The 20,791-nt window shown below is 40.2% G+C and overlaps 1 protein-coding gene across 1 annotated transcript; it reads right to left on the bottom strand.

Annotated features, from left to right (window-relative positions):
- Positions 1 to 946: 946 nt before the first annotated feature.
- Positions 947 to 14,424, bottom strand: LOC131248172 (uncharacterized). The gene is made up of 2 exons (XM_058248270.1): positions 13,929 to 14,424; positions 947 to 1,661 (listed from the first exon to the last, which is right to left on the bottom strand). Exons 1-2 carry the CDS (start codon positions 14,175 to 14,177, stop codon positions 1,431 to 1,433), a joined length of 480 nt encoding a protein of 159 aa, XP_058104253.1. The 5' UTR covers positions 14,178 to 14,424; the 3' UTR covers positions 947 to 1,430.
- Between the last annotated feature and the right edge of the window lie 6,367 nt (positions 14,425 to 20,791).

The raw sequence follows: 20,791 nt of genomic DNA, 5'->3' as shown, positions 1-20,791 counted from the left end.
ATGGGTCCCAGTTGATGAGCAGACCACGTCTGAAATTAGGCTGGAAAAGTCAAGTGTGTGGACCGCCTGATGAATGTCCCAGACGTAACACGAAGTGCTCGTGTTGGTATTGGGTAAGGAGAGACACAGAGGTAGCTCAGTAGGTCATCTAGCATTGGGTAATTTTTGGCCGAAGAGCTCTGTAGTCATCCAGCAACCTTCCATTCAATCCTCCTCCAGATGATGACCACCAGATCAATGGCTCCAATGGCATAGACCTGCAGCGCATGCCAATGGAGGGAAAAGGCTCTTGCTAGTCTCCGACCGTCCAAAAATCATGGACGGTTATCTTAGCACACATTCCAAAATCAACTTCTAAAAATTCAAACTTTTGAGATGCTTATGCATTCCCGCCACCTTTCCAACTGATGGGAGATAATGTGCGCACCAGCTCTCCTCACAGCCGCATTGATGCAAATTTCCAATCCTATTTTCAGGGTGTGATCATCCCCCCTCTTTAAAAGGCCCACATATAATAGATGGGAGACTCTGTTTGGTTGCCACTTCAAAATGAGTTCATCCATTTACTAGATGTCATAGTCAATATAAATTATGGGCTACAAAGATTGTTTTTAATCTTTGCCAATAAGGGTTAACAAAAATGAGATGAGCTCATTTCTAAGCAGCAACCAAACAGGGCCTGAGATTTCTTAATCCAACCTTGGAAAACCACTCAGTGGGGCAGCAGTAGTGAAACTTCACCATCATCTGATGCTAATCACAGTGCCACTGCCATCAATTATCAGACGGTGATAATTACAAGTCCCAATTCAAGCTGCTAACTAGAAACTAAAAATAAATGGGACCCACTTATCAATGCATGCTCTTGATCAGAGAATGACAATGTTCCATCATTACTAAGTATTTCCCAACTCAGACAAGGTGAACACCATATTAAACAAAACAAACCAATGTTAAAATGATCCATTGAATTACTATATGAGGTTATCGAATAAGTGCCCATCTATTTAAATACAGGGCTGTTTCGATCAATACACGCTACAGAATACTACATACTGTACTCTCAAGGGCCTGTTTGGATGTCAACAAAGACAGATTGGCAGTTCCGCACTTCACACCACTGCACGTCCAATTACCACTCCAATTATTACAGGAGTAAGTGTTTGGTCAAATCACATAAACATGCTGTGGAATCGTCTTACTGATTTGCTCCACCTGCATTTTCCAAACGTGCAGAGGAATAACTAGGGCATTTGAATGCCATCCAAACAGGCCCATATAAGAAATTAAACCAAGTTAGAGAGAGAGAGAGAGAGAGAGAGAGAGAGAGCCACTGTTTGAGCCACTGTTTGTATAACTTGCTCCACAAGATGGTAAATATGAATTATTCGAAAGAATAGAAACGACCCAAAAACCAGCTTTAGCATTACTTAGACCCATTGCAATCTGCCTTTGTACTCCACACAATGACGGATATTCCCATCTGCAGCTATTATCTGGTTTCGTACTTTCGCTGGTCGTGTATTGTACTTCACTGCAAATTTTGGAAATGCTCCTTGACCGTCTGGTCCAGATGCTTCTGGCAAGACCTCCTCGAGGAACTCATCTGCTACATCCCCATCTTCATCTATTCTGAGGCGCTTTGCATACCACCTCAAACCCTGATAGAAAAACAAAATAAAATTAAAGGTCATAGCTTGCAAATCATTTTATGATCAAAAGAGAGCAAACAGCATAAACCCTTTTCCAAGGGTGCTATGATTTTATCCGCCCATGAACTAACATGGATTGGCAGACTTACCACAGTTTCTGCTCAAGTGTGAATCTCTTCAGATACTTGAGCATTCCATATTCTCTAACTAGGGCATGTTGTCCCACTGTGGATAGGTCATGCAACAAAAATCACACAGCTTAAAAAATCCCAGCAACTAACACTAGCACCTTTTTCAGTTGTTACAGACCTTTATTGTCTTTCTTAACTTCCACCTATAGGCCACAAATTGAAAGGTTAGGATTATCCCAACAAGGAGAGATTTGAGACATGGCTCATCCTTGTACGACACAACAGGCCAATAGTTTGGATTACCAAACCATTGGCCCCACTTATCAGAATTAAAAACCAGTGTATGCACTGCAGACTTACCACAGTTTCTGCTCAAGTGTGAATCTCTTCAGATACTTGAGCATTCCATATTCTCTAACTAGGGCATGTTGTCCCACTGTGGATAGGTCATGCAACAAAAATCACACAGCTTAAAAAATCCCAGCAATTAACACTAGCACCTTTTTCAGTTGTTACGGACCTTTATTGTCTTTCTTAACTTCCACCTATAGGCCACAAATTGAAAGGTTAGGATTATCCCAACAAGGAGGGATTTGAGACATGGCTCATCCTTGTACGACACAACAGGCCAATAGTTTGGATTACCAAACCATTGGCCCCACTTATCAGAATTAAAAACCAGTGTATGCACTGCAAAGTTCAGCCCACGAATCATATACTTCCTCATTAACATTTACCACCACAGGGTAAGGAATAACCGTGTCATACTGCAGTAGAAGTTAAAAGAGGGATGCTAATATGCAGATCATTGTATGAAAGGTTCAATGCCATTTCCTCCTCACCATGCAGTAGGTTATGGAGTATTGATCAGGCACTATATGCATAAGGTTATGGACTGAAAATGGAATCAATAGGACAAATTTGACCATCCATTTGTTCAGTATGTGCCAGCAGAGGCCATTGCACTAACCATTTCTTTCGCAGGCCACTGATCAGAGAGCTACCACAGTCTAATCCCCTTTAATTTCAAGATATGACCTATGTGGTGGCCTACCAGAATAATTCAGACGACTGGAAATGTTTGCTATGTGTTCCGTAAGTAGTGACCTGAATAGAACTTTTACACAGATCTCCATATTAAAATATGGTATGTTGGGTAGACTCGGATATAGAGTTTGAGACAGCACCAGCCCACTGGGTCATTTTTGGTCATCATAGTCTGATCTGGATAGCAGGATTTGCCTCCTGAGACGAAGGCATTAACCTCATTGAAGAGAGTGGTTTAATGCATAGGTTGGAACCTCAGCTTCTGTAATGATTCCATCTTTAATGCTACCTAAAACTGCAAATGCTAACAACACTGACAAATAGGGCTGTCATGGGCTGGACCCAGGCTGAGCAAAATCAAAATTTTGGCCAACCCAAAAGGCCTGGCCTGACCAGTTGAAAACCAGACCAGAACCAACCCTGTCCCAAGTCCCACCCATTCACTGCCCTAGTATCAATCTCATCAAGGAAAAACTCCAAAAGCAGTCCAGGCACGATTATCAGTTGCCACTGGCATCAAAATCGAGACAGAATCCTTCGGACAGCCCAACAACAATTCTGAGAGAGGTTTAATCCCAATAAAAAGGGAAAGGGAAAGATGGAAGGAAGAGAAATTAAGAGTTATGGTTGGATGTCCTCTTCGCCTCTCTTTTATTAATTAAAAGAACCATTATAACATAGGAGTATAGAAGATACATGTACAACTGCACCCATTTTTATTTACAGGGTTGAACTTGTTCAGTTTTAAACAATCAAAGACCACCCATTAAAGCAAGGAAGACACTTCCGAATACAAAGCAATGCTAATGAACATTCTGCAGTGGTGCTCCTACCTAACAATGTAGTGAATATGACGGACCCAAAGCTTAGTTGCAGGTCCTTTCTACCCAAGTACCGCTCCCACTTCAAGCTACTCAAGCACCAATCCCACTTCCTAGTACTCAACTACATTTTGAAACAGCCAGCTCCCCACCACCATAACAGAATCCATGAATCCACTGTCGCTTCCCTTCAAAAGACTAGTAGTCCTATTTCCTACTCTTATCATGACAGTATACTTGTGTACTCTGGTCTTGGGATGCAAACAATGAGGCATACCTGCCTTCTTTTTCTTTCTTTATCCTTTCTTTCTATCTTCTTCTTTTTTTTATGATAGGCGGACAGGCAATTCAATTTGGGGCTATGATAACCATGGCCATAGATGTTGGGTTTTTCAATCATAGGTTTACTTTCATAGGACTGGATGCAATCATACAAGCAAGAAGAGAGAGAAAAAAAAAATCAAAATCAAAAGATCAATGCAACTAAAACAATGCATCACATACCTCTCTAATGGTGAAGATGAATCCTCAAAGCTTCAGGTTTTCAAGCCACAACTCTCTTACAAAAGCTTGACCTCCAAGTACTAATCAACACCAGTTCTAGGAGGCCTCAAAACCTCCAGGAGATGAACCCTATGGTCACTCCAGCCCCCTCACACATCCACATGCCCTTGGGTGTTAACACATGAGAGAGAGAGAGAGAGAGAGAGAGAGGGAGGGGGGGAGTGTCCCAGCCTAGTGTTGGGATCCTTGGGGTCTCACTTTATAAATAGAGTTCCTGATAGGCTTGGACCTCTTCAGAAAGCATGTGGGCCATCATCTACCACTTTGCTTAAGAGAAAGTCTTCACACACAGGAACTCCAGCCCATGGCATTCACACCATCCTAGGTCCTTCCACTTGATTATCTCCATATCATCACATGGGCTCAGGTCCCAAACACGGTTCCCACTATTTTGAAGACGGATTGTTGCATTTGAGACAAAACTTGACCAAAAGAAAACCCGTTCACTTAAAACCAGAAAAAACACATTTTTACGCAGATGAATTCTTTTGACACAAAAACGACACGTGTACATGACTAACTAGGCTTGTCACTCCAAGTGCTCTTCTAAGGTGAACCGATCTATACAACAAGACCCTAAGTAGCGGATTCCTTGTTAGAACTTTATGTGACAAAACATGCTTCTGTCCACATGCTCTAATCACAAGCGTATGTCATGGTAGGTCACAAGAATCATGAAGAGCCAAAAGCGCTTTTATAGATAACGAAGTCTCCATGATCGATACTCAGGTCTAAGGACAATAGGATGTGGTGCAAGGAGTATATGCTCCTTATATGGGACCTGGGAGCATTCTTCACATCATCCAATGTTTAATATGCCAACCATAATGTTATGCATACCCATGTACTAATATGAGTACTCAACTCAAATTGCCAGAGACAAGGCAACACCACTTTAGCAATTATCAAGTTCCACGACAATCGTACACACGTGCTAGCCCAAGCACATGATGTTTGTAGATAACGAAGTCTCCATGATCGATACTCAGGTCTAAGGACAATAGGACGCGGTGCAAGGAGTATATGCTCCTTAAATGGGACCTAGGAGTATTCTTCACATAATCCAATGTTTAATATGCCAACTATAATGTTATGCGTACCTATGTACTAATACGAGTCCTCCACTCAAATTGCCAGAGACAAGGCAACACCGCTTTAGGAATTATCAAGTTCCATGACAATCGTACACACGTGCTAGCCCAAGCACATGATGTTTGTGAACTTCATTTTTCATAGACAAGGTTCGTTGGGCTATATCTCTTATGTGTCATAAGCTCGCCCATATGCACATGGCTCAATACGATACCCGTGATGGACTGTTATGGTCAATCAGCATAAAATACAATTAAATATAACCCATGAATATAGGCATGAATACACAAATGATGATAATATAACATCGTATACAAAACAAAGATATGTTCATCATGTCTAGATTCGGCTTTCAAGGGCACAAATCCTAACTGGGAATACTTCCCATGCACCTTATCGGATGCATAGGTTGTGGCATCCGTATTCCTTTTTTAGACAGAACACGAAAGGGGAAAAGGTTTTTTTCCCTCACAAGCGAGGAATAATTATCATAGATGAGGCCTTATCATCTTCAGGCTTTAGAAGTATCATCTAATTTTGGAACTGTTTGTCACACACATGTATATGTGCCTGTGTTTTTCTTTCAAAAGATAATGACATTTATTAGAAAGAAAAACCCAAAGCTACAAAACAAGGGACTCCCAGCCACAAGGCCAAAGACCCCACGCCCACTCTAGCCTAAAAGGAACCCAAAATAACCTTACAAAAGCCTGAGAATCAAGAAGCCCACTCCAACATATCAGAATTCGGCTTCCTAAAAGCCTTCAAACCCAACCCATTTTCATTCTTAGAGCAGTAATTGTTCCGTTCACCCCATAGGTTCCAAAGGCCGGCCAACAAAGCTAGCCTCCACCTCTAACTTCCTTCTTGAGGCCTCCCCATTGCCACATGATAAAGAATGCCTCAATATTGCCTAAAAACCACCCAAGCAACATTAAATAAGCAAAAGAACCCTTCTCACACATCTTTGGCATAGGAACAATGGATGAATAAGTGATCAATCGTCTCTGCATCTTGAAGACACGGGTTATAATTGTTGGTAATGATCATCGACCTTTTTTCAGAGATTATCGATATTGATAGTAAGCACCCTATTCCTTCCAAACAACTAAGCAAAGGCCACAATCTTGGGCAGGGCACTGTAATGCCATGCACAGGTGATGTGGCTACCATTCTCGCCGCTCAAGGAATGAGAGATCATCCCATAGAAGGAATGAATCGAAAATTTTCCAGACTTCTCCTTGCGCCACATCATTGCATCCTTCTCGCCTACCGAGATGCAAATATTATGAAACTGAGTTAGAAGCTGAGTAAGATCGTCCACCTCCTTGTCCGTTAAATTCCTTCTACAAGGAGCCCACACGGCTTCCATCCTGAAGATCAAACAACATCGAGCTATAAGGATGTTTATCACTAGTGAAAGCCCAGCCAGCCTTAGGTATACATCTTGAAGAGAACTTCTCCAAGCCACACATCATCCCAAAACTAGACCCTCTCCCCATACCCAACGGACAAGGAAACCCCCTCCATGAATTTACTCGCCAAACTAGCAACCGACTTCCATAGGCCAGACACCTTGTAAAAGGAAAATTTTCTAACCCACCACCCCCCATGACTAGTGCCATGCTTGTAATTACCTCATTCCACCAGCTCCCCTCTTATGTTCCAAAACTTCACAGACATTTGCTGAGCAAGGCAAGATTCATAACCTCCAGCCACCTAATACTTGCACCTCCTTTGTAAGGTTTACGCACTTCTCCCTAAACCAGCAAATGGAACTTATGATTTTCCGCAGCCCCTTGCCAAAGGGTATACATCTTTAGCTTCTCCAACCTTTGCCAATACTGACTTCAAGCATCTAAACAAGGACATGAAGTATATAGGCAAATTCGATAAGGTGGCTCTAATGAGCATGATCCTACCGCCCAGCAGCAAATGTGTGCTCTTCCACCTCAACAGCTTCCTCTTCACTCTTTCAATGACCCTGTCACACAAATTTATAGCCTTCCGAACCAAAGCAGAAGGCCTAAATACATTGATGGGAGGGACTTGGCCCAACAACCAAAGATCAAGACAAACCTCTCTACCTCATCTCTGGACATACGAACCCCCAACAGCTCACTTTTTAGGATGTTAACCTTCAATTCCGAAATTGCCTCATAGCATCTCACTATCTTTCTCAAATTGTCTACCAAGACTTCCTGCACCTCGTAGAATAAGATTTTATCCCCCACGAACTAGAGATCTGACATATGGTGCACGAAAGTCTATGCATTAAGGCAAACACAATAGTTCTGCATGTACATGTGCTAAGCAATGACATGCATTCTCCAAGTACTAATTGTGCAAAAACTCTCTCCCATGTATATAGGGGACTTCAAGTGCTCATGGTAACAAGTGAGTTGTTGTGCCTCCGTATCATTAACCATACATGTCATACATGAGTGATATCTAAACTGCTCATTCAATATATCCAAAAATGAATTGACCATTGATAATAAAAAAGATCAGTTTTTAATTTATTTTTTTAAACACTATGATTGGATGCCTATAATGATTCGGTCAGTGGCATACAAATGAACACTAGCAAAAGAAAGCAAGCAATTGCTCGCATTCAGTTACTAAGAATTGCGATTGTTTAATTAATTGATGTTCAGTCATTACCTATTGATGGTGGAGCCATATCATGGATGCTCCTAGTCTCTCATCCGCGTGCACCATGTGTATGGTAAATACTGCGTGCACATGGTAATTCCATGCTTCACAGGCATTGGATCCACTTGGATATTCATCATCATCAATAACATAGCCTTGTCCCAGCTATTTGGAGTCAGCTAGCTAAGCTTGTAAAATATCCAGGGAAAACTACAGTGCACGATTGGCAATTGCCACAGTCATTCATTTATGGCATTTTTTTCAAAATGCATTGTGCATCATATAGAAGCTATTGAGTGGAATTTACAAAGTTCAACGTGAGCTTCTTCAGTCTTGTATCTGTATGTATAGCAGCTAACATATTGGGGCATATATGCTCAAAAGAACAGAGTATGTTGATTATCACTCACACAAAATATAAGCATATCTTATATATGATAAAATTATTTATAACTATTTATGTTCTTTGATTTAGATGTTGACCACTCAGGTAGGCACTTTAGCCAATAAGAGGGGTGCTCACCTCAAGTAAGCCTAGTGATTTGACAACTATGCTTACAGCCCAAAAACACAAATTAGTAAACTCAGCTATCTGGTGTAAGCATATTGGAACTCGTAAAAAATGCACCATTGCTTCTCCATAGCCAAAGAAAGAACATAAATAGGGGGGGGCCAAGAGGTTATGATTTGAGACTTCTGCTCTAGATGCTGCAATTGCATCCCACGTAAGCAAATTGGCTGTGAAAATAATCTTGCATAACCATTCACACAAAGGAGACTTCTGCTCTAGATGCTGCAATTGCATCCCACGTAAGCAAATTGGCTGTGAAAATAATCTTGCATAGGGACTGCATCAAACCTCTCTTGGAAGGATTCCCCATCCATTAATGAAAATCTTAGCGCTTAACGGGGAGAAGAAACCTCCATGACAGGGGAAAGTCTCTAAGCAGCAAGGTATTCAAAATCGGTTACATAACGGTAACAGTCATAACCGTTAAGCATTACAGGGTCAAAATGGCTGTAACGGGCGTTACAAAAAAAAAAAAGGCCATAAAGGCCCTGTAACAGTTTTTTCAAAAAATAAAAGAGAGTTGTAACGGCCATTACGGCCCGTATCATAACGGTAACCACGGTGGCAGTTACGGCCACCGTTACTGTTTTGGAACACCATGCCAAGCAGCAGACTAGCATCTAAAAGTCTAAAAATCGAGTATCATGTGTTGGGTAATGATTGATAACACTCAAGCACTGTGAAAAACATTTTGGTTATCGAATCAGTGAGATTTTGATACTCGAACCATAAATGAATAATGCACCCATAGGAATAATTAGAGAGGGATAAACAACTTTATTGAAATTGAAACTTCTATGCTTCTTACAAATATTTCACACAAAAAAGGCTCACAAAACTTTAAAAAATGCAAGGGCTTCTCCCTGCTAGAACAACGCCTTTTATATACCTTAAAATACACCTCAAATCCTTATGAATCGTTAATTAAGATTTTCTAAATATTAGATTGAAACTTCAAATCAATCTAATCTTATCTAATACAGCAACAACACTACCACAAAGATTTCACAGATTGGTAATGGCCATTTTGGAACCCTCTCTTCAAAGTCGGCACCTCTATCTTTCAAAAATAGTAAATGGTAGCCTCTCAAACATAACCCCCAAAACTAGCAACGAGCCCAAAACTCAGCACATGTTGGGACTTGGGCCTATACCACCATGGCATTCTTACCAATTTCTAGCAAGAGTAGAATGTTCCACTTGAACTTCTGAAGTTAGTAAGCAGGTTTCAAATCATAGAAAAATGACACAAACAAACAATGATTATCCCCTTCTCCAACAGCTAGAATGATTGCTTTGTTTGTTTTGCTATACGGAACCACCAAAATATCATATCACAATCCATAGCAACCATTCCTCATTTTTTGTTACCAAATCTAAGGCACGTATTAAAATCAGAGTATAATAGCCGACCCTGGCGCCCAAAAGCTTACAACCCTAACAAGCAAAATGCAATATGTAATCTTTCAAACTGGAAATACAAGAAGCCCACCCCCCCGGGGAAAAAAAAAAAAACCACAGAGTCACAAGGAGCACCAACCTCCATTCCCTCCAAGCTTGATCCCCAATAGACACCCTGTGACCCGCCTCCAAAACACTTTCCACCAACGCAGGCATGGACCAATGCACCTTGAAAGAAGATGGGATGCAATCCAACCACCCTAGTGAAAGGTCCCATAATGCCACAACATGGTCGTCGGAACTCAACCCTCACCTAACTGAGGGCAAAGCGACTTATAAATGGAGGTAACCGTAAATCATCCTAAGCTTTCCTTACCCCAGATAATTCTATCCTACTCCCCATTCGACGGGCTAAAAAGATGAATTCTTTCAAGGAGTTGAACTCATCATCTTACAAATTCTGATGACACAGAGGCGACCACACCCCCGAGGATCCACTAGCTGCCAAACAAGTTGCATCCAAGATGGGAAACTAATAACATTCCTCCTATAATAATAGGGTTGTAGACATCCTCCCAACCCACCCAATGAGGTCTTTTCCTAGATTCAACAACTTAGTGGAAAAGGTTTCTAGAAAACCTATATTGTATTAGCTAAGAAGATTGGAAACTTTAAGAAACATGAAGGGTACATACAGATTCAACAATGAGAGCAAACCGCCAACCCTGCTGCAACTATCTCAATCATTGGGTTGCTAGTCATCACGCATATGTTGTGTCGTCTATATGCTTAAAACCACTCAACGAACCATAAATGAACCAATATGATACGCTAGCTAGGCAGGAATATTTATCCAACAGAACTTTCTGACAGATTTATCTTCTGACCAGATCGTCTATTCATATTATGCAAGTTATTCCACATTTCTTAGTTACAAAGATAACAACAATAAAAGAACGCACCATCCCTTCCTGCCATGTTATCAACATGCATAAAGGGAACATGGTAAGACCATCACAGCAATCCAAGAGATTATTGGATGCCACCACCTTGAATAAGATGCTAATTTGCTTCAACAAAGAAAGAAATACAAAGGATTGCCTTTCCCCAAGCACCTAAAGAAGCAGAAATAACCATCCACAAGAACTCATTGATCAACTGATCAACACTGAAATCCTCAACACATGAAGCAGCCCTTCAGATCCAAACAATCACTGAGACTCAATACCCATCTTCTTTGAGATAAAGAGAAAGGAAGATAACTTTTAGTAAGAATTTGTTTAAAACCAGAGTGCAATTTATTTGTGAAAGTTTAAATGCTTCAAAAGCACCCTAGGAGAATTCCTATAGCATGTGGGTTAATGTGCCAAGAAGGTATGTTACTTCGGCTTGGTAATCAGGGGGCCCTGTGTTTTGGCAACTACATCCAGAACAGGAGCTTGTGGGTCCAGAAGTTATACAGATGGAAGAAAATTCCAAGCACATCATCTGCCATAAAAGGAAGAAATACCCAAACATACTCTAAAGAACTTCCACAAAAGTAACAGGACAACCAGCAGAAATTGAAACTTGATCCCTATCAACTCCACATCCCTGCATGTTATGGATATTTATAGAAGATAAGGACCAGTATGCTGGAAGTCTGTTCTGCTACAGGAAAAGTATAAACTATAGTTACCTGAAGTGTGAAGCAAAGTAGCAACAGAACAGGTACAAACTATGCTGCACATAAAAGCATTTCTTCCATATCAATGTATTCACCCAAACTTTCCAAACTTCTAACAGGTTACTACCCACCGCCACATACATCTTAGCTAAGCTACCAACCATTAACAAACCTTGACCCTTCAATTCAAAATAAATAAATAAAGATCACCCACAGTCTCCTAAAACACCAGACTAAACCAATTGGACTCGTAACCATCTTTCTTTTATATAAGTGCTCATAAGTGCAATTCTTCAATAACAATAGATTCACCCAAGATTTCAATGTTACATACCAGCCTACAACACATCCCAACTTCATCTTACAATTCCACCTAATTATTATCCCCTTCGTCTCCTGAAGTGCCAATAGTCATGCGCACACATCATTTGTGTGGCGGAATGATGTCCCTCTGAAAATTGCAGCTTTTGCATGGTTAGTGGGAAGGAAGGTCCCAACCATTGACAATCTCTAGAAAAGAGAAACAATCACCCCCAACATATACATAATGTGTATGGAAAATTCAGAATCAGTGGATCATCTATTCACTCATTGCCAGTTCACGTGCGAGGTTAGGCATAGCATGCTAAATATGTTCAAAATGTCATGAGTAATGCCGGAGTCTATAGAGGTTCTTTCTTGATATAGTGTGGGAATGGGGAAGCAAGAAAGGATAGTGTGGAGATTGGATTTAGGCTTTAGAAAGGCGATGATGTGTATAGTAGAATGGGCCTCTTAGTTGTTGTAAAAGATTGTAGAGTCTTCGTTTAGCTCGGGTTGTATTTCTCCTTGTGCCATCTTGGTGTTTTTTAATAAAAGTTCATTATCTTTCCAAAAAAAAAAAACCACTGGTATATGGAAATGGAACGCAACCAACTAGCTTCCTCAAAATTACCCTATGTTGCCTTTGAAAAAGACAGTACCCTATGTCGGTCGTTTATCTTGTGAAACCGGCAATGGCTGCAATTCTACAAGCCCAAACCATTAGTCTTCTTGAATGTCCTCCCTTCAATACCTTTTCACCTTCTACTTTTAATATTTTTAACCTAATTGTCAAGGCTCGTGCACCCTAGAGAAATACTCAAATGATAGGCTGAAACAAAGTTATTATCTTCAGTTTAGCTCATGAAGGTAATTACCAAGGGTTTCAAACATTTGGATTCATCAATGACTTTTTAATGACATGCCTATTTTCCTTAATCCTCTACTAAGCCATGAAGTATTTTAATTTGGAGTGCGAGATTTGTAGTAGTCGCTAGGAAAATGTAAGACATCTAATGAAAGAATTTGGCAAAACCTAGATGATGCAGCACATTGAGGGAGCGCGGAGCACAGATTCTACACTTAAATACAAGGGATCAGACATTGTTTCAGCATGGGCAGGGTCCCTACTCCCCATATGAAGTGTATTAAAATCATGGCCATGTTCCAAATTTGCTGAATTATGCTAATTGGGCAAATCGAATGATTCAAGCTTCACCTCAAATCAGTTCATCATCCACTCAAAATTGCACAAATCGAATTCGCAAAGTCACTGCCTTTAACTTTGCAGCAATTCACTTGTTCTTTCAGAGTTTCCAATCCTTGAATCTGTAAATAGTGCTTGCCAATACCAAGCTCTCATGACTTGGATCCATGAGATATGTCAACGGCTTCCGCTTTAGGAGACATGAATTGGAAATTGCAAAGTAGAACAAATCATTCAGGGATCGAATGAATCAAGTATAAGAACTTAATGAATTTGAGTGCACAAGCTTCACAAATCAGGACCACATATTAAGTTGGCAGAACCAACCAAGAAACTGGAAACCCAAATCAAACCAAACGGCAAACCCCGTGAGACTATCATTGCAGGAATATAACAAAATCACAGATAATTAAAGGATGGAAAAAAGAACACTCTGAATACTACAAAAATCACGTAAATAGTCAATGGGACTACCATTGTCGCTCTTACTCCCCATATCACCAATTTGAAGCATGATTACTGACATGGCTGGTAGGCAAACAGACAAGGAAAATCTCCAATCCCCAAACAATTCAATCAAAAGGGGGAAAAAGACCTAGACATAATTCGGAACAGCATCGTCCCTCACAAAAAGGATAATTTTCCATGTCAAGAAATTCTATTTGCACTTCGAGCTAAAGCATTACAATGTTTACAAATACATCACACCAATTCCTAAGATTTACAGTAACCATTCAAAATTCAAACCGACGGACAGCAGTGATTGAATTCAGGAGTCGATGAGAAGAAAGGAAAGGTGCGAGATAGAGAGAGAGGGTTACCTGAACTCCGCCATCGCCAAGACTGCACTGAACAAGGAGGGGGCCCTGGCTCGCCACAGCTCGATCAACGGAGACAGGGACCTGCACGCTGAAACCTTTGGTGGGCCGGCGACGACGTGTCTGTTCCTTGTCAGCATGATCGCCGCTGCTGTCGTTGTTGTTGTTGTTGTTGTTGTCTTCATCGCTCGGGTCGTGATTTTCGTCCTTCAATAACCCTAGAATACCCGCAATCCGTTTTAGAAATCTCATCTGATTTTTCTCTTCCAGCAATTGAAGCTACGAGAGGTTGTAGAAAAGGGGGAAAAGGTCAAGGGTGTTTTTGGAAGAGAATTGTGAGATTCGAGGGTATATTCGGAAGAGTAGAAGAAAAGGAGAAGAGAGGTGGATGAAGAGTCATTGAGGATATCTGCTTATATTTCTCCGCGTTTTTTTATAAGCTTTTTTCCCTTTTCTGTGTTTGATTCTTTACTGGCAGGATTAGGAAGCAAACAGGCATGAGTTCATTTTTTTGCGTCTGTCGCGAACGCGGATTTCCTGCTAAAGCCTCCCGCATGAAGTTCCTGACCAAGGACGATGGGTGGGGCCCACTGCAATGTATGTGAGAAATCCATTCTGTCCATCCGTTTTGAAGATCATTTTAAGACGTACGATAAAAAATAAGATTGATACAAAACTCAAGTGGGTCACACGAGTGGGAAAATTGGGGAAAGAAATTCCTACCGTTGAAACCTTCCTGGGCTCCACCTTATGTTTATATGATATCCAAACAGTTTATAAGGTCATTCCCATTGGGATGAAGTGAAAAAACCATAAATATAGCCTGATATAAAAAATTTATGGCCATAAGAATGCTTCAACGGTGCTCACTGAATGTCTACTGTTTACTCACGTGCGGCCAACTTGAGTGTTGGATACACCTAATTTTTTCCTCACCTACTAAAATGATCTCAAAAAACGGGTGGACGGGGTGGATTTCTTTAAAAAAATCTCTGTGAGACCCACCCAGCATCCTTGCGCGGGAACTTCCTGCTAAAGGCTCCCGCAGGTAATCCGCGTCCGTCTGTCGCGACTCAGATTCCAGCGTCTGTCGCCGCAAACAGGGGTCCACATGCTAGTGGTACTATGATCGGTACCGTCCATGATCGTGCTCAAGTGGATCTGAATGTGAATTTATAACATTGAAAAGAAAATTTTCAATGGCTCGCATTCAACTCTAATAATCAAAGGTGATTATCACCACTCAAGAGTGATAATGGAATAATGGCTTACGTAACGCCGGCACCATGGATATGTGGGGCCCACCGTGATATATTTGTTTTATCCACCCCATCCATCCGTTTTACGAGTTCATCTTGGGGTATGAACTAAAAATAGAAAGATCCAAGGCTCGAGTGCACCACACGATTGGAAAAATTGAAGGCGATGATGACGCCACCGTTAAAACCTTCCTAAGGTTAAAAGGGTCACACATTCCTGAATGAAGGGGGTGAAGGGGAAACACAAATATTAGCTTAATCCAAAACTTCAACGGCCCTTAGAAAGTTTTCAACGGTGGCGTACAATCCCCACTATTTCCCGTGGTGTGGTCCACATGAGCCTAAAATGAGATGTCACAGTGGATGGATGGCGTGGATAAAACACGTACATCACGATGGGTCCCACATTGTCGGGTCCAAGCAAACGGGTTTCTTACTTACGGTGGTAACGAGTATGTGGGCCACTGGTTGGTGATACACGCAAAAGTAGCTCAGGAGGAGTTATTAAGCTCATGATGGGGATTTTGCCCAGATGAGCTTTCTTGTGCATGTAAGGTGCATGGTTTGGAGATGTGGACCGTTTATCTGAAGTAATTCATCCTGGATTGTCTATATTTGAGCCTGCTTGTATCATAGCAGAAAACATAGAAAACAAATGAAGGCGTTGAGAGAAAACATAGAAACCGTCTGAACTAGCAACACAGGGAATGGTTGAAATTTTTTAATATGAAAAGTTCTTGTGATATCATCGATTGCGTTTGGAAGATCATCTCCACAATTTGGATCACTAAAAATTGAAATTAATATTAAATAATAATAATAATAAATGTCTAACTTGAACTTTTCTGAATAACAGCCCATTTTTTAATATCTTTTTCTGAGCCATGTAAGATTTTTAATGAGGTGGACCTTGCTTGATCAATGGTCTAAATTGACCAAATCCATCTTATTGTTGGGTTATTTGGATTTGATCATACTGGTGGACCTTAAGTTAGCTATGTTGGATTTAAATAGGTAAGAGGTGAATAGAGGTGCGCATGAAATCGTGTGCAGAGAAGTAAGTGTGATAGGTTAAATTATTTTAATTTTTATTTATCACTTTAACACTAAGAACGAGAGAGAAATAAAGATTCTTATTTTTTTAAAGCATGTAAAGCAGGCGTATAAGTAGTTATTTATATTTTTATTATTTTTCATTCAAACACGTAAGTGATAGCAAGTCATTTAAATATTACACTTAATTTACTTTCATGTATAGAAAAAAAAAATTTACTACACTTTTAATAAAGCATTTATACATATATACATCCTATATGTAGAAAAGAATCTCCCTATACACAAAAGTATGCTAATATTTAAATTTACATGACAATTAATCATTTGTTATCATCCCCTCAAATTGATGAGGTGGATAAACCAATAACAATTTGCAAATAAGATAAGAGTAGCAAGCATTCATCATAGTCTTAGTGAGAATATCTACAATTTGATCTTAAGACACCACTCGCAGGAATGAAATAATTTCGAACTGAAATTTTCTTGAACAAAGTAACAATTAACTTCAGTATATTTTGTTTGCTCATAAAAAATAAGATTAAAGGCAAATTAAACGTTACTGATATTGTCTACATGAAGTAAAGTACAGTGATCATTAATCAATCAATTAGATTTACTAGACGACATATGTATAATGGGTCCCACAATTCCAGTGATTAAATTGAGTTAATGTACAATCACGTGTAAATCTTCGGTACCCAAGCAACCATCACATTGCAAATGTCAGGTGGGCTCCCATCCAGCTTCAGATTACATGAAGAACCCAACACCACATAGTCACCATGCAACTCAGTGGTGTTAGGATGTGGTGGGGTTTGACTGAGTCAAGTGTTAGGTTGAAGGTGTAGGTTTCATACTCTAGTATATTTTGGTTGTCCAACCTCTAACAATGGCACGTGATCCAGTCAAATTTCAAGAGCTATGTGGTCCTTCTTTACAAATTTGGACAAGCAGGCCCCTGTCTTCCCTGATGTGATAGTCACTGGGGCAGGAGGATGGGTGGTTGGGTGACACATGTACATAGGACCTGGGTCATTGGTGGTCTTTTAACCCTCCATTTCGGGGTGCACTCCGTGGAATATGATTTTAGGGCTGAGGAATTTTTCACAGTGCAATCCCTGTGATAAGAATGATCTTGCACAGATGCCAATTAGTCCCTTTATATAGCAAAGTTTAAAATAGATCCCAATTCATGGCCTACTGATAGATAGAGTGCATTTCAACATTGAGGGTTTAAATGGGTGCATGTGTGCAGAAAAGTTTTAAAAAAAAAAACAAAGAAGAAGCAAAGTTTAAAATGGGAGTGCTAGATAGTGTATCATTCACCATCAATACCATTATGTATTACCATGCATCACCCTGTATGAGCCTGTTTTGGGCCAACACAGGCCGACACACCCGTATTATACCTGTATTGTTCATGGATGATACATACTGGTTCTGGACTTTAGCATGTATCCCTTAACCCACACACCAACATGAGAAAACGTGTAGCGAGAGCATGGTAGGGCCTGATGTCCATGTGATATCCAATCTATCCACCTATTGCACCGGCTTATAATAAGAAGTTAGTTAAAAAATGAAGTACATTTAAAACTCAAGTAACATCAATGGAAACGGTGGAATAAAATGCTAATCAAGTTAGGGCATTTTAATTTTCATTTGAATATGTAGCACACAACATAATGACTCTTCTATCAATCTCTCCCCTTCCCTCCTCTCTCTCTCTCCCTCTCTAAGTGCATTGCAAGGTTCACACAATGTAATGCATGATAGTGAGAACCATGGTGGATGCTCGGGAGAAAGAGGGAGGCATGCATCCCTCATCCTGTTGTTGAAAATTTAATATTCTCAAATTACAAGTATATAATTACAGTATAATATAAGAAAATAAACTGAAAATATTAAGGATGAGCCAAAGCACGTGAGATTATATTGTCTTTAAAGCATAATTCACCCATTTTCAAAGTAATTGAGACCGCTTACAGGTTACAGGCAAATAGATCATTTTCAATATGAGGTTATTCCCAAACACAAAAAATCAAATTGTTTTTTCAAACATTTATTTATTTATATTTTTTTATTTAAAATATTTTTAATCAAAACATTATCCGTAACACCACTCCTGCTAAATATATTCTAGTGAGAAAGCAGGAGGTGTCAATCCTCCAGTCCTATATATATTATATATATAATCTACACATAATTATTAAAAGTTCAATCATTCAATGAACAATTAATCACGGGATGTCATGTACATCAAGCAAAAGAAGAGAGCTTTAAAATATTATCCATATATAATACATTATATTGGGCAGAGACTAGAAAAACAACAAAGAATGCTTAATTAATTTAAGCGCTTGGGCTCTCCCCTTACAAGCATGACATCACAAAAATGGCACTATGCAAACTCTCGTATAAAGACGCTGGATAATTTACCCTAATCGACTGCCACATGGGAGTTACTTGCTCTGGACTCTAATAATAATTCTGCACCATTTAAAAAATTGATTTGGATTTGTAGTGACCTTTTCCATACCGAGGTTGGTGCTGAAAAAGCTCCATGGCTCCACCATAATGCATGTGTTTTATCCCTACTGTCCACTCATTTGGCTAGTTCATTTTAGAGCATGAGCCAAAAATGAGGCAGATATCTCAGGTCAGTCATATCACATGAGACAGTGGTAGTGGTGATGGAATGCACTGTTAAAAACCTCCTAAAGGCCGCCTGTGATGTTTATTTGCTATCAACCTCATAATAAGGTTACACAACCGGATGAAAGGAAAACGAAACTATCAGCTTGAGTTGGTTCATTTTAGAGCATGAGCAAAATATAGGCCGATCGAAATATCTCGGGTCAATCATATCACATGAGACAATGGGAGTGGTGATGAAATGCACAGTTAAAAAGACTAATGTTTATTTGCTATGAGCCTCATAATAAGGATACACAACAGGATGAAAGTAAAACAAAACTATCAGCTTGCTCGGAAGGTAAACAAAGAGTGATTGAATTCTATCGGTTAACAGTGTTTACTGTGGTGTGGTCTACTTGAGATTTGGATTTACCTCATTTTTTTAGCTCATGCATGAGCTAGCAAAATGAATAGACAGTGTGGATAAAGAACGTATATCATTGTGGGGTCATAGAGCTTTTCTAGCATTGATCATCCATACACTTGAGGGGTCACTACCAAATTGATGTGAAAAAAAAAAAAGTGGTTCCTTCCAACGTACACATGGCATGGCCCGTAACAGAAACTTACATTGAGATGGCAATATTGACCATATTATTTTTCTCTCAAAATTTGGATTACTCATTATTTTAATTTTAACCGTCCATTTGGTGATGTTAGAGGTATGTTCCAGCCACAGCAGGACATATAATTTGGATTTTCTAGATAGCTATAGGATTAGTGCCACATATAAAAGGATGAGTCAACACCATTTTTTAATGGTGCAGAGCTAACCCAATGCTCTAACCCTTCTCTATGAAGTCATTCCTCCCATGCGCCACTCCATCAGCAAAAGTCATGTCTTTGGTGTGTCTTATACCCGGTCGATCCTATCGTTCTGCGTGGATGCATTTGCACAGATATGAATATTCAACACAAATAAAAAAATCTAAGTTGTTCAATAGGTGGTCCCCACTATACCTGACATGACACAAAAGCAGGATGATCTGGCCACACTTTTACAGACAATGAATGCTAGACGTTGGTTCAAGTGGACGCGGATTTCCGGCGGTTTTGGCAGGAAGTTCCTGCACTGGGAATCTAGGTGGAGCCCACAGTGATGTTTGTGAGAAATCCACCCCGTCCATCCGCTTTGAGAGCTCATTTTAGGACATTTGGCCAAAAATAAGCTGGATCCAAGAACCAAGTGGGTCACGCCAGAGGAAAGAGTAGCCCACCGTTGAAATATTTGCATGGTCACATAATTTTTTTTTCAGGTTAAGATTTTTTTTCTTTTTTTTTCAATTCATCCCAGTGGTAACGACCTTATAAACGGTTTGGATGGCACATAAACATCAACATGGACCCCTGGAAGGTTTCAATGGTAGACATTTCTTTCCCCAGTTTTCACTCTGGTGTGATCCATTTGGGTCTTGGATCCACTTCATTTTGGGTTATGTGCCCTAAAATGAGCTTGAAAAAATAATTAACGGGGTGGATTTCTCACCAACATCAAAGTGGGCCCCACCTAGATTCCGGTTCAAGTAGCCCTAGGGGCGTTTGGCGCATGGCTTTAAAGGGGACCAGGAGGGAGTGGATTTTAATATCTCATGGATCATTTGGTTCAAGTAACCCTAGGGGCGTTTGGCGCATGGCTTTAAAGGGGACTTGGTGGGAGTGGATTTTAATATCCCACGGATCATTCGCAAGGTCATGTTCGGGACTTACAGGGGTTGTGAAGCCCTTTATTCGAATTTGCGCCAGAGTAGGGGATATCTGTGATCTAACTTTGGTTTTTGTATGCCTGTTGGTCGGTGCTATGTGGGGCCCGTTATGATGTATGTGGTTTACCCATGCTGTCCATCCATTTTGAAA

The sequence above is a fragment of the Magnolia sinica genome, chromosome 6 (genome assembly GCF_029962835.1).
Source record: "Magnolia sinica isolate HGM2019 chromosome 6, MsV1, whole genome shotgun sequence".
Lineage (NCBI taxonomy): Eukaryota > Viridiplantae > Streptophyta > Magnoliopsida > Magnoliales > Magnoliaceae > Magnolia > Magnolia sinica.
This window is presented reverse-complemented; position numbering and strand designations above follow the sequence as displayed.

Bases quoted from the DNA above. Each gene is read 5' to 3' on its own strand.
- LOC131248172 (XM_058248270.1), bottom strand. From the start codon at position 14,177: ATGAGATTTCTAAAACGGATTGCGGGTATTCTAGGGTTATTGAAGGAC. The intron at 1,662-13,928 runs GTAACCCTCTCT...TTTTTCTATCAG, and splicing joins TTGGCGATGGCGGAGTTCAG to GGTTTGAGGTGGTATGCAAA.